Genomic DNA, 12,682 nt, shown 5'->3' on the forward strand with positions numbered 1-12,682 from the left:
TATTGCACTGGATTTTGGGTGCAGAGGTAGGTCCACTTGATTGGCAGGTGCAAAAGATAACAGTGCACAGTGGAGAGTTAATGTACCACAGTACAAAATCCTTCCCCAAATGGCCCATACTTCAATAAAATTTGGAAATTAGAGGTCAAGCCCAAAAAGGGGACCAGAATTTAAAACTAGAAAAAAAGTGAGTGGAAAAAGCATTCAAAAAAGTGAAAAAGAGCAAAACTGTCAAAAGTCTGAAGAACAGTCACAAGACCAAGGTAAAAAACTTGACCCAATAAAAAAAGACTCTTACGATGAGCAAAGAAGGGCTGAAGGTCTATTCTAGCCCCCGAAAGTGCAGTGGGTAATGTATAATGATGTGAGACAGAATGAAAAAAGGGTTAATATTTGAATGAAAAGATGGCAGTGAGATACATAATAAGTTTTCCATGCAATTTACATAGCTTCATACATTTTCTGCAACAGTCACTTTTTTATCCCCCATCATTAGTCTTGAAAGTGTTCATATCCCTAAACTGGACAAATGAGGAAAAAATATTTGTTAACGAAGTATATCTCAGCAATCTTTATTATGCTGAAGACACTGTACTGTTTGCATCTAATGTATAAAAAGTAGCCAAAGTTTTAATCATACCACAAAAAAAGTTATGTACTTAAGTATTTGTGTATTTGCAAGGACATGTCTGCAGCCCAGGTACATGCTGAAACTGTCATACCCCAGTAGCATAACATGCTGCTGGAGGAGCCACAACAAAATGGTGCAGTCTGTTGATGAAGTGGAGTATCGTGGGGCAATTAATTTTCTGCTTTTGAAGAGGAACACTGCTGCAGCAATCCATGCTGAGTTACTGGAAGTGTAAAGGAACAATGTACCATCATCACACGCATAGTCAGATGGCATAGACACTCCCAGTGTTGTCAACCAGTGTTGAAGGACAAACTGACACATCATCTCTCTATGAAGAACTATGGATCAAAAGATAAGTGGAGGACCCAGTGCTCGACCATTAGACACTCATAGTGGGGGTGATAGAGGAAAAAATCAAACTCAATGGTAGATTAGTTTTCAAATTCTTGCATAACATTTTGAACATGACGAAGCTCACAACCCACTGGTTGCCATGACTATTCGCACCACTGCAAAAAGTCCACTGAACCAAAGTGACAGAATAACACTGCAACTGTCCCGTCAATTCAGACGACTTTTTTAGCCGCCTTATTACCGAGGACAGGTGCTGGGTGTGTCACTATGACCCAAAGACAAAGGATCAAAGCAAGAAAAGGAAATGCGTATCACAACTGCCATAAAAAGACAAAGACCCAATTATCATCAGGCATGGTGAAACAAAGTGTTTTTGGGATTGCACTGGGTTGATGCTATCAGATTATGCTCATAAGAGGAAACCACAACAGGACTATATTACCTATACCTCCTGACTACCTTATGAGAGGCTGTCAAGATGAAGCACCATGCGAAGCTGTCCAATGATTTGTTTTTGCTCCACTACAACACCCCCGCTCATTCCGTACAGAACATAGTCACACATGCTGCTTCTCTGGGCTATCAAATACTGCCTTGCTTCCCCTCCCGCACCCCTGCCCTCCATCCCACCATTCTCTATTGACATTGCATCCAGTGACTCCTGTTTCTTTCCTCAGACGAATAAATCATTGTGTGGCAGGCATTTCCAGGTAATTTTTGAATTGGAATGTTTCACGAACAGCCAAAATGCAGATTACCAAGGCATTCACTGTTGAGAAAAAAGTGTCACTGTGAAGGATAAAAATGCAGAAAAGGCATAACACCATCAACAAGTTTCATTGCCATACCTTGATTTTTTGAGATGCAAATTAAAATTTTACAATCCCCCCTCTTGGATATCAACAGTGGATACAAGAAAGAGCACATGTAAAAGTATGGCATGAACATCTATTACTATAGGACTAAAAAATGTGCAATCAACAAATGAAAAAGGAAAAAGTATAAATTAACAATGAACCATTGAACCAGTTGTTAATTTTATTTTGTTTTATTTATTTTCAAATTTATTTATTATTATTTAGGACAGCTGATGGGATGGATAAGAAAAGAAATAAACAGTTGAGCAAAAATGGACTGTTACGCTTTAAGTAAGCAAATTAATTTTCAAAAACAAGTTTTTGATGGATCTGAAACGAATCATTTACAGTCTGTGTGTATTACTAGTTATGATATTTGGAATTGGGACAGGGACTTTTAATGTTCAGTTTCAAGGCATATGTTATATCATTAGACCACCAGGCCCAATTTTCACGAGACTGCAAATTGTTATTATACCATTTTGTGTAGTAAATCCTCCTTTCAAATACACTGCTTCTACTGGACATGCCAGCAGGTAAGTTAGATGGTACAAATGTCATCTGCACGGATCAGCTCCAGTTTAAGCCTCTAGGGAAACAATTGTCAAGTGATGTTTGCATTTGTGTTTAGGTGTACAGTGTGCCAAAAATGGATCATAAATGTTCACAATAAGGTGATATTTTGCCACCTATTCTAAAATATACGCAGGAAAAAGTTATAACCACTTACTGGCACTTTAAGACAAGTGTGTGCTGCCACCGTTCATTGTGCCAAAGTTACTGATACAGAAATCACGTTAAGTTTTGCATATTTCTTAAAGCAATCTCTCACCCAACTAATTTCTTTTTAATATGGATGTGTCTCATGCAATGCGGTTTATTATTCACAATTAATGAAATCATGCAACCACACTTGCTAATAAGCTGAACAACTTTCTACAAAAATTTGGTAAAACATTCTAACATACCTTTATCGCCAGTATCATTTGTGGTTTCTGTCTTGCTTGCTGTATTACCAAATGTGTTTATGACATTCTCAATTTCAGTGCTCACAATTTTTCCATCTAAAGTCTTGTTCTCCACATCAGTTTCAGAAAGGCCACTTGGATCTTGGGTCACTTCCTCAACTGATGATGGTTCAATATTAACAAAGCTGTAACAACATAATTATAGCTTCTAGTAGTACCGCTGTAATACCTCTACATAACATTTAAGTGTCAATCTCTAAGATTCTGTCTTTGCAATGGTCTTCCTGATTTGTGCACAAGAGTCACATCATAATTTTTTGTAATTTTACAGCTTCATTTAAACATACTCTTAAAATAATAAATAAAAAAACATGCTTGCTCTAGAACATGAAACTGTCAGACACCCATAGTATCATGATACACAAGTACACAAACATTGGTTGCATTATTTACACAGCTTATTGCTCAGTCATTACTGTAACCAGTCTTCCAATGAATGTCAGCAACTCACATCACAAGCTTATAAATCGATTTTAAATGTGCAGCTCATAATGCAGAGCTCTCCGTTTTCCCTTGGTGGCACACAAATTTAATCCTCTAATCTATCAGGACATTTCATTAGTAGGGACATTCCCTTGAAGAGAGTAAAATTCATTTTGGAAGCAATCCTTTGGCTGTGGATACACCATTCTTTGCCATACCCATACTTCCTTGACTGCAAATCCAGAAAGAAATACGGGAGAACCTTCTGTTGTCTATAATAAATATTCAATAAATGTTTGGAAAATGAACGATGCACATTATGTTTTTGGAGAAGAAAAGTCTCAAACTGCAATAACCTAACACACAAGGTAGAAAACAATTTTTACCTTATTACACATCAAGGTGACTCAGAAGCTTAAGAAATAAAAAACAGTGGCAGTAGTTAAGCATCTACAGAATTTATAGCACTGAATAATCAAGAGCAGTAGCACTCTGTGGTCCCAAATCTAAAACGGGAGCTGAAATGGATTTCACTGTGGACTAGAAGCACCAACCTGATTTGGTTAAATTTTTGTCAATATGATCTAGGGACCTATCCCAAAATACAAACTTGAACAGATTTATTAGGGTAACATCATTTCAGGAACCATTTCAATATGAAATCAGACAACCTATATGACCACAGCATTTGTTTAATCATTTGATGAAAGCTGGCAGTTTCCAACAGGACATCCATTTCCACTCTCTTGAATTTTGAAACTATAAAGCTTTATTCAAGTATCTACACAACATAATAGGTAACATGTCTGCCAACTGAGTAACAAATATCTATGCTCTCATATTCCTGTTTAGAGCTAATAAGGATTAGTGCAATTGCGAACCAAACTCACTCTCTCACTATGAAACAAACTTCATTTAAAAATCACCAACACATTCTACTCTACTTTGAACATGGGTACAGCTATACTCACAATGCATTATTTAGCATTTGAGATAAAATTTTCATGACAGACAGTGTCAGTGTCAGTAGCTGGTATTTCTGATGAATAATTACAGAGCCAGAAATATTGACAAATGCTACCAGCAATACCAGCAATCAATTCTAAAACACTACTATTATATGACAGGCCCATGGCACAGAGCTCCCATTCTGGCCACACTGCATGACATATTTGTGTACCTTATTTTGCAAGAATTGTGGAATTGTCTACTTTTACTTCATCTGGTAATTATAATATTCATTAGAAAAGGGGTGGGGCCCATATATGCAGAAATACTCGAAAGAAAATGGGCTTTTTCAAGTATTTTTTTGCGAATGCCAACTTCCTGAAGTCACAGAAGCCAGACTGTAATTTCTTGAAAAATTTCCTATGCTCATTTAAAAATACAACCAATCATTCTGTATTTTCATTGTTTTCTGATTAGCAGTTTCACCACAATAATGTTAAATTCGAGGCACTATGACTGAATTTATGTCTTACCTACTGCATAGGAGAATGCACAAGGCTAAAACTTCGATGTATATTGGTTACATCAGATATGGTTACTAATGAATAACCCCCACATTTTCTAAGAAAGTTTAAAGTCTGTAATGCACTTGTGTTAGTAACTGCAATGTACACGTGGCTGTTGTGGAGCTTAGTTTTATACCCGCATGCTGCCACTGTCATAATGTGGGTAAGCACCTATTCCTCTGATAAAGGGTTTTAAATGCTGGAATTCAATTGTAACTGTGAAGCTAATGTGAGCGTTCGTACATGTGTGTTTGCATGTGTGCGTGTGTTGCATTGTTTGAAATATGATTGTCAATTTAAGGGACCGATGTATTTATTTCAGTATTACTCTATGATGTTAGTAATAAAGGAGAGGACTCGTCGAAAAGACAGAAGCGTTGTATCGTCGATGGGTAAACAAACAAAAGCTACAGAACTTTGCTAGCTTTGGAATTAACTTCCTTTTTCAAGCTCATAGGAGAACACACACACACACACACACACACACACACACACACACACACACACACAAGCGCGTGGATGCTACTGGAAGGTTGGTTTAGGCCAGGGAGGTTACGGGATAGAAGGATGTGCTGCAAGGATAGCTACCATCCGTGCAGCTCAGAAAAGTTGGTGGTGGGGAAGCAGCCGCTAAAATATAACAGGTTGTGCTCTGCTGCATGTTGTCCCACTGCGTGGTCCACCTTGTTTTTGGCAACAGTTTGTTAGTGGCCATTCATTGTAGTTGACATCTGGTTGGTTGTCATCCCTTGTAAAATGATGTGCCATGGTAGCAGCATAGTTTATATATAACATAGCTGGTATATAACATAGCTGGTATATAACATGGCTGCTTTCATAGATGGCCCAGCCTCTGGTGGGGTAGGATAAGCCTGTGACAAGACTGGGTGGGTGGAGTGGGCAGGTCTTGCATCCGGATCTTCCACAAGGGTATGATGCCTGCAGCAGGGGACCGGGGGTATGAGGAGCATAGGGAGTGACTAGGATGTTGTGGAGGTTGGATGGGTGGCAGAACACCACTCTGAGAGGGGATGGAAGTATCTTGGCAAATATGTCCCTCATTTCAGGGCAGGATGATGGATAATAAAATCCCTGACGAAGCACATGGTTCAGTCGTTCTTGTCCTGGGTGGTTTTGGATGACGAAGTGTGGCACTTCTGTAACCAACCACAATGGGGCACCCAGGAGTGTTAGGTTTGTGGATTTTGGGGAGCATGTAGAAGGTGGGTGTGTGGGTTGTTGCTCGGGTGAGTAGGGAGACAGATTCAGGGGAAAGATTCTGGGAAGGGCCTAAGGATTTCTGCAGGGATTGGAGGTTATGTTGGATTTCTGGGATTGGATCACTTCGGCAAAGCTCATAGGTGGAGGTGTCGGACAACTGGCAGGGGGCTTCTTCAAGGAATTCACTCCGGTTCATCACAACATTGGTGGAACCTTAGTCAGCTGGGTGGATGATCATGTTAGGATACATTTTTAGGTTGTCTAGGGCTCTCCTTTATTCTTAAATAATTCATAATTCTCAACCAGAACTTTCCATACAGTATTATTCTGTGATATTGAAAATTTGGTTTTTTGTGTTATTCACTTTGTAGCACAAGGTTTTAACCTTTCAAATTAGTTGTATACCTGGACTGGCTATATGGGGACAACTGAAGGACATTTGTTTTAATGTGCACATTAAAATAGAAGACACCTTTTGCACTCCTATTGATTTCTAATGTGTCACATTATAATTATCTTTCCTGGAATGGACAGGTTTGAATTCCCCTTTTCCACTCATTCCAATCTTACTTATTACTTACACTTATTACTTGGACTTACTATCTAATAGTAATACCCATTTTTTGGCATTTAAGCCATTTTTGTACCTGATATCCAAACTTTCTAGCACGATTTGCACCATACCAAGTCTTATATGTCTAATAGTCCATTCAGTACTTTATCAGTACTTTTGAGTGTCCAAAAAAAAATCTTGTTTTTCTTGCTATTCAATTTGTTCTGTCAGCACAAGTTTTTTGTTGAACTTTCTGTATCTAAAGCTCAATTTTCAAACAATATCCTACTTAATTCAAACACTTCCTCGTCATTTCTTAACCTTTCCTGAAATGCCTGTGACTACTAAATGTAACCCATTACATAATGAGGCTGCCCTGGGAAGAGGAGGTGGGGCTTGTTCCAGCAGCCACTGTGCTACAAGCCATTCACAAGCTTTTGCTCCTGGCACATCCGCTGCAAGAGGGCAACCTTAATGTGTGCAATTAGTACGAAAGTAGTGAGAAACACACATCAAAATAACAAACAAATAAAAATTGAACAAAGCATCAGCAAAACTTTTCTGAAACATTTTGCTATATGGACCAATGTTTACAGCACTATCAAGTGACTTTCATCGCATCATCATCATCATCATCATCATCATCAGCTTCAAAAGAGCACTGGTAACAGTGGCCAAACCACTGCTTAGTATTGCACAAGAGAGTACAATCACTGGTCAAAAATACTAATACATCTCAATTATAGCCTATCCTTCAGCTGTTACATAACTGAGCACATACAGCTACTGTAAGTAGAATGTTTTCTTACCCATCTCGTGTAAGCATTCCTATTACGGTGCTCAGATCAGCTGCTGAGTTTTCCTGCCTGAGTTTTTCTTCTTTAGCATAAGATTTTTCTATGTTATAATCCTCTCCTCCATTTCTTAATATTTCTACTCTTAAGATTCCTTCTCGAGGCCAGTCATCTTTTATTTTTTCCAAACAGTTTGTTGGTGTCCGAGAAAAAACAACATGGATGTACGCCAAAACAAAAAATGCTGTAATGGCCTGGAATTGAAAGGCATGCTTTATTAGCCATCAGTTTAATATAATAGCAAAAATGACTAGCTAACAACATAAGACAGCCCATAATGAGAAACAATAGCATTTTCAAATCAAAATACATTACAGTTGCATTTCTGACATGTATCCTCCATAATGAACCTTTGGCACAGTGATTAACTTAATGGTAGCTAGGCAAGAGCTGTTCCAAAAATATTTAAGGTAAAAAATAAATACAGTGAAAAGAGCAAATCAAATAACTCTGATACAAATGCAGATGCTAATACTCTAAAATCTTTGAAGAAAGTGAATAGCTGGATGATTCCCAGATGTTAAATAGAATCATACATACAAGAAACCTAAAAGTGCATAAAACCACAAAAAAACATTAAGGTATTGCAAAAGGAAGGAAAGAAGACTAGGGTTTAATGTGCCATCGACATTGACTGTTTGAAGGAGGAGAAAGGAAATTGGCTGGATCCTTTCAAAGGAACCATCTGGGCACATGCCTAGTGCAATTTTGGGAAATCATGGAAAAACCTAAATCAGGATGGCTTAATGTGACTTTGAACTGTTGTCCTCCCGAGTGTAAGTCCAGTATGCTAACCATTGCACCACCTCACTCAGTTTAAGATATTGCCTCCTCAAAACTTGTCGGGAATTGAAAATACAACAAAATAATTCAAAGTTTAGCAGCACCTATTACTAAATAACAGTGCATATACACAGATGTCTAACATGTATATTGTCGTCGCGTGAAAGGACATGCTGCTACCAACAAATTTCATAAGGGTTGAAGAATCATGCTGTTAAATCAGACATCACCAGTCTTCGCAATGATAAAGTATGAATTGTCAAATACTGAATCAACAGGAACTGAATTTTATGATAATTTAATCATTCTGTTTTTTTTTTTTTTTTTTGTACTGACCTAATAGTGAAATGTAGACATGTTTTTTTACATGTTAACTGAAGTTCCAGAGACAGTACAAATGTCCAAAAATATTAATTTTATGACAAGACACAAATATTATTACAATATTACACTTTAAATCACAAACACACAGTTAAACATTCTGTAAAGTTTTGCCATGTGATAAATAATCAACAATACAGAAGGGCAACAAAGAGACAATACTGCAATCCACCTGAAAATTGGCAATTCTGCCAATTAATAAAGCAGGTTTGGAAGAAATCAGCTGAAATGCAAAGGTATGCATTTTAAAACTCAAAGCACTAATTCTCCAAGGTTATTGACCAATCAAAGCTGGGGAGAAGTGTACCGTAAAAAATTAAAGTGAAGTGAAGCATTGCATAACAAAGATCAACAATCAGATAAAGAAAGAGTCGCAGATGGAGAGGGTGAAGGGGTATGATTAATGGATCATTCAAAAAAAAAATTATCGACTTCTGCAAGAGACTATTTCCAAGTACTAGATAGAAATTACAATCATATATTCCTGAGACAGGTGACACACTTAAATATATATAAAGCAATGCAGCTGCTGAATGAATGAATAAATAAATAAATGCTCACCAGAGAGCTTGAAGTGCGAACATGACAAACATTATAAAATTATGTCATTGAGTTCAGATGTTTCCTAAAATTATCTAAATCAGACAAGGTTAGTGTCGTTAGTAAGGAAATATAATCAAGATATGCAAAATTACAGACAAGTTTCCTGCTGTCATCAGTTTGAAAAACAACAATACACAGATTCGTTTGTAGAGTGCTACAGGATAAGTCACGTGGAATTTACAGAAGTTGCAAATGATACACTTGCAAAGATAACTGTCAATATATTTTGGATAAATGGCAGCATTGGCCGTAAAGATAGAAATCCTTTATTTTACAGATTGATTTCAGTCACTGTGTGACCATCTTCAGTGCTAAAAATAAATAAGAACCAACAGAGGATCTTACCACAAATGTGGCCCTATTTAGAACCACCATCAAAAAATACTGAATCAGGAAAACACATACAAATATACAAATTCTCGTATATACCAGACTCTTCACACCTTGTAGGCCCATGTCGTAACAACACAACATATTATATAAGGTGTAACATACAAGGTGATAATTACTTCCAATAGCTATCTTCACTTTTACTTCATACGGTAGTTCTGAAATTACAAAAGAACCTATCTTCTGACCTTCATAGTTGCCGGTCCAACATATAGTGAGCTTGTAGCTTACACAGCCAAATAGATAAGGTATGTACAGCAAAACAACCATCAAAGTGCACTCTGTTTCTAAAGTGTACACCACACAGACATAAAATACTGCAAAATAACAATAATAGAAAAAACGAAAGCTTCCATAAAAATAACCTTTAAAATCACATGACAATTTTACTTTCGGAGGTCTTAGCAAACTTTAAAAACACAGTGCATAATAAAAATACAATAAATTACGCCCTCTGACATAAAGCACAAGAAAAATTTATAAAAATATATCTAGTAATCTCTTAAAATCAAATACAGAAAAGTTAACCTCAGAAACAGGCTTTTTCATTTTCAAAACCATTGATTAGATGTAAAACATAAACCTTTACAATGGGACATTGCACCCTCTCTTATCATACTCGAAGACTTGACCAATCCAATATTGACATTATCAGATTACATTCCCAACAGGCATTTCCAAAAAGTAATAACAAAATACAATTATCTCCCATACGTACTGGACCTGTAATACTGCTGTTTTTAACGTGATAAATCAATGTTAAAATTCAGTAATGACGAAGTGTGGAATTGTGGTAACTTCAATGAATAAACAGGCACATACTAAATATAAATTGCTAATAGGGCTCAAAAATAAAAGTGATATCCACCATTTGCTCCCGTTTAAATACGTACAGCAAAAAATTACCAAGTTTACGCTCGTTGCATGAATCAGCATGTTGCACTGCATAGAAGCATCATACCAGCTAATCTTCCATCTCGTTGCTGGCCATGAGGACAGCCTTCCTGCCACACACCAGGCAGCTCTCAAAGTGCACCCAAAAATGGGTGCTTTTTGTAACTGACTGCTTGTTAAGCAACATGCAATTTCAAGATTTCAAACTACAGAAAATCTCCATCTCCTCAGGGAGATCAAGATATCTGTCTTTTTTCCCCACCTTGTGCAGCAATTTAAGTTGTGATGTCAAGTCGGAGGAGCATGGCCCAGATTAATCAAATGTATCACATAACACCCACTTCATCATTACTGGCATTTAACATCAGTTTTGCACATTAAAAATAACAGTATTGCAGGGGCAATACATAATATGGGAGAACATTGTATTGTATTTTTGTTGATGTCTTATTATTACCTTTTGTACATACAAGTTAATAATTTGCAATGATAATGTCAATCATAAGGTTGGTCAAGTCTTCAATTATGATAAGAGAGGGCATAACAACCCACTGCAAAGGATTAATGTTTTTACATGCAGTTGATATTTTTGGGAATGTAAAAAGAATGTTTCTGATGATAACATTTCTGTATTTGGTTTTAAGAAATTACTATGTGCTTTTACGTTAAGCATATTCCCATAAAAAATTTTATCTTGTACATTATGTCAGAAGCTGTAATGTATTGTATTTTTATTATGTCTGTAATGCGTTTTCAAAGTTTGCTAAGACTACTGACAGTAAAATTGTCATTGATTTTAAAGGTTATTTTTATGTAAGCTTTGGTTTTTTCTATTATTGGTATTTTGTTGCATTTTACATCTACATGATGAGTGCTTCAGAATGTAGAGGGCACTATGATGGTTGTTTTGCTGTACTGAGCTTATATAGTTGGCTGTGTAAGCTACAATTTCACTGTATGCTGGACCGGTAACTATGAAGGTCACAATATAGGTTCTTCTGTAATTTCAAAACTACTGTATGAAGTAAATGTGAAGGCACCTGTTTGAAGTAATTGTCACAGTACATGTACACATTATGGAATATGTTGTGTTATTATGATATAGGCCTACAAGAATTTGTATATTTGTATATGTTTTCCTGTTTCTGTATTTTTTTGATGGTAGTTCTAAATAGGGCCATGTTTGTGTTAAGATCCTCATGTTTAATGGTTCTTATGTATTTTTAGCACTGAAGATGGTCACACAGTGACAGAAATTGATCTGTAAAATACAGGATTTCAATCTTTATGACCGATGCTGCCATTTATCCAAGTTATATTGACAATAATATGGTCGTGCTGTACATGGTTCCCAATGGAATTAGACATCAAAAAGATAACTGAATTGCAATGATATTCATACATCTACTGAAAGTATCTGGCTCAACCAATGATAAAATTCTATTCAAAAAGTTAGAATCGCTGGGAATACCAGGAATACACAATCAGTTGTAATCGTACTTCATAAACATGACACAAGGGGTAAAGGAAATACACATCTTGACTAAAATTAGTATTTTACTGGAGTTATTGAACCATTAGCACAACATTTCCAAAGACAAGCAAATTAGAATTGATACTGTTTTAATATATATCAGTGATATGTCAAACAGTATGAGATCTTTACATGCAGAGCTATAATTTCAGAAAAAAAACTTATATATATAATATATAGGCACAATGAATAAAACACACAAACACACACACAGAATTACTAGCTTTCGCAACCAATGGTTGCTTCTTCAGGAAAGAGGGAAGGAGAGGGAAAGACGAAAGGATGTGGGTTTTAAGGGAGAGGGTAAGGAGTCATTCCAATCCTGGGAGCGGAAAGTCCTTTCGTCTTTCCCTCTCCTTCCCTCTTTCCTGAAGAGGCAACCATCGGTTGCGAAAGCTAGTAATTCTGTGTGTGTGTTTTGTTCATTGTGCCTGTCTGCCGGCACTTTCCCGCTTGGTAAGTCTTGGAATCTTTGTTTTTAATATATTTTTCCCACGTGGAAGTTTCTTTCTACTCTAACTTTCGAATTTTCCTGGGTGAGAATGGGCTACTCTCAAAGAAACAGCACAGGTTCAGGCAAAATCACTCGTATGAAAAATGCTTTGTATTCATTCACACACAATATTTTTAAAACAGAAGTTGCAGGTTATCAGAAAGCA

The 12,682-nt window shown here is 36.7% G+C and overlaps 1 protein-coding gene across 12 annotated transcripts in view; it reads right to left on the reverse strand.

The window, feature by feature from the left end:
* Positions 1-12,682, reverse strand: part of LOC126272755 (membralin) — a 486,429-nt gene that overhangs the window by 422,062 nt on the left and 51,685 nt on the right. For all 12 annotated transcript variants that reach the window (XM_049975869.1, XM_049975862.1, XM_049975866.1 and 9 more), the window contains exons 3-4: positions 7,394-7,632; positions 2,814-2,998 (exon numbers count right to left, since the gene is read on the reverse strand). In XM_049975869.1, coding sequence (XP_049831826.1) covers positions 2,814-2,998; positions 7,394-7,632 — 424 coding nt within the window. The remainder of the gene's footprint in view (positions 1-2,813; positions 2,999-7,393; positions 7,633-12,682) is intronic.

The sequence above is a fragment of the Schistocerca gregaria genome, chromosome 5 (assembly GCF_023897955.1).
Source record: "Schistocerca gregaria isolate iqSchGreg1 chromosome 5, iqSchGreg1.2, whole genome shotgun sequence".
Lineage (NCBI taxonomy): Eukaryota > Metazoa > Arthropoda > Insecta > Orthoptera > Acrididae > Schistocerca > Schistocerca gregaria.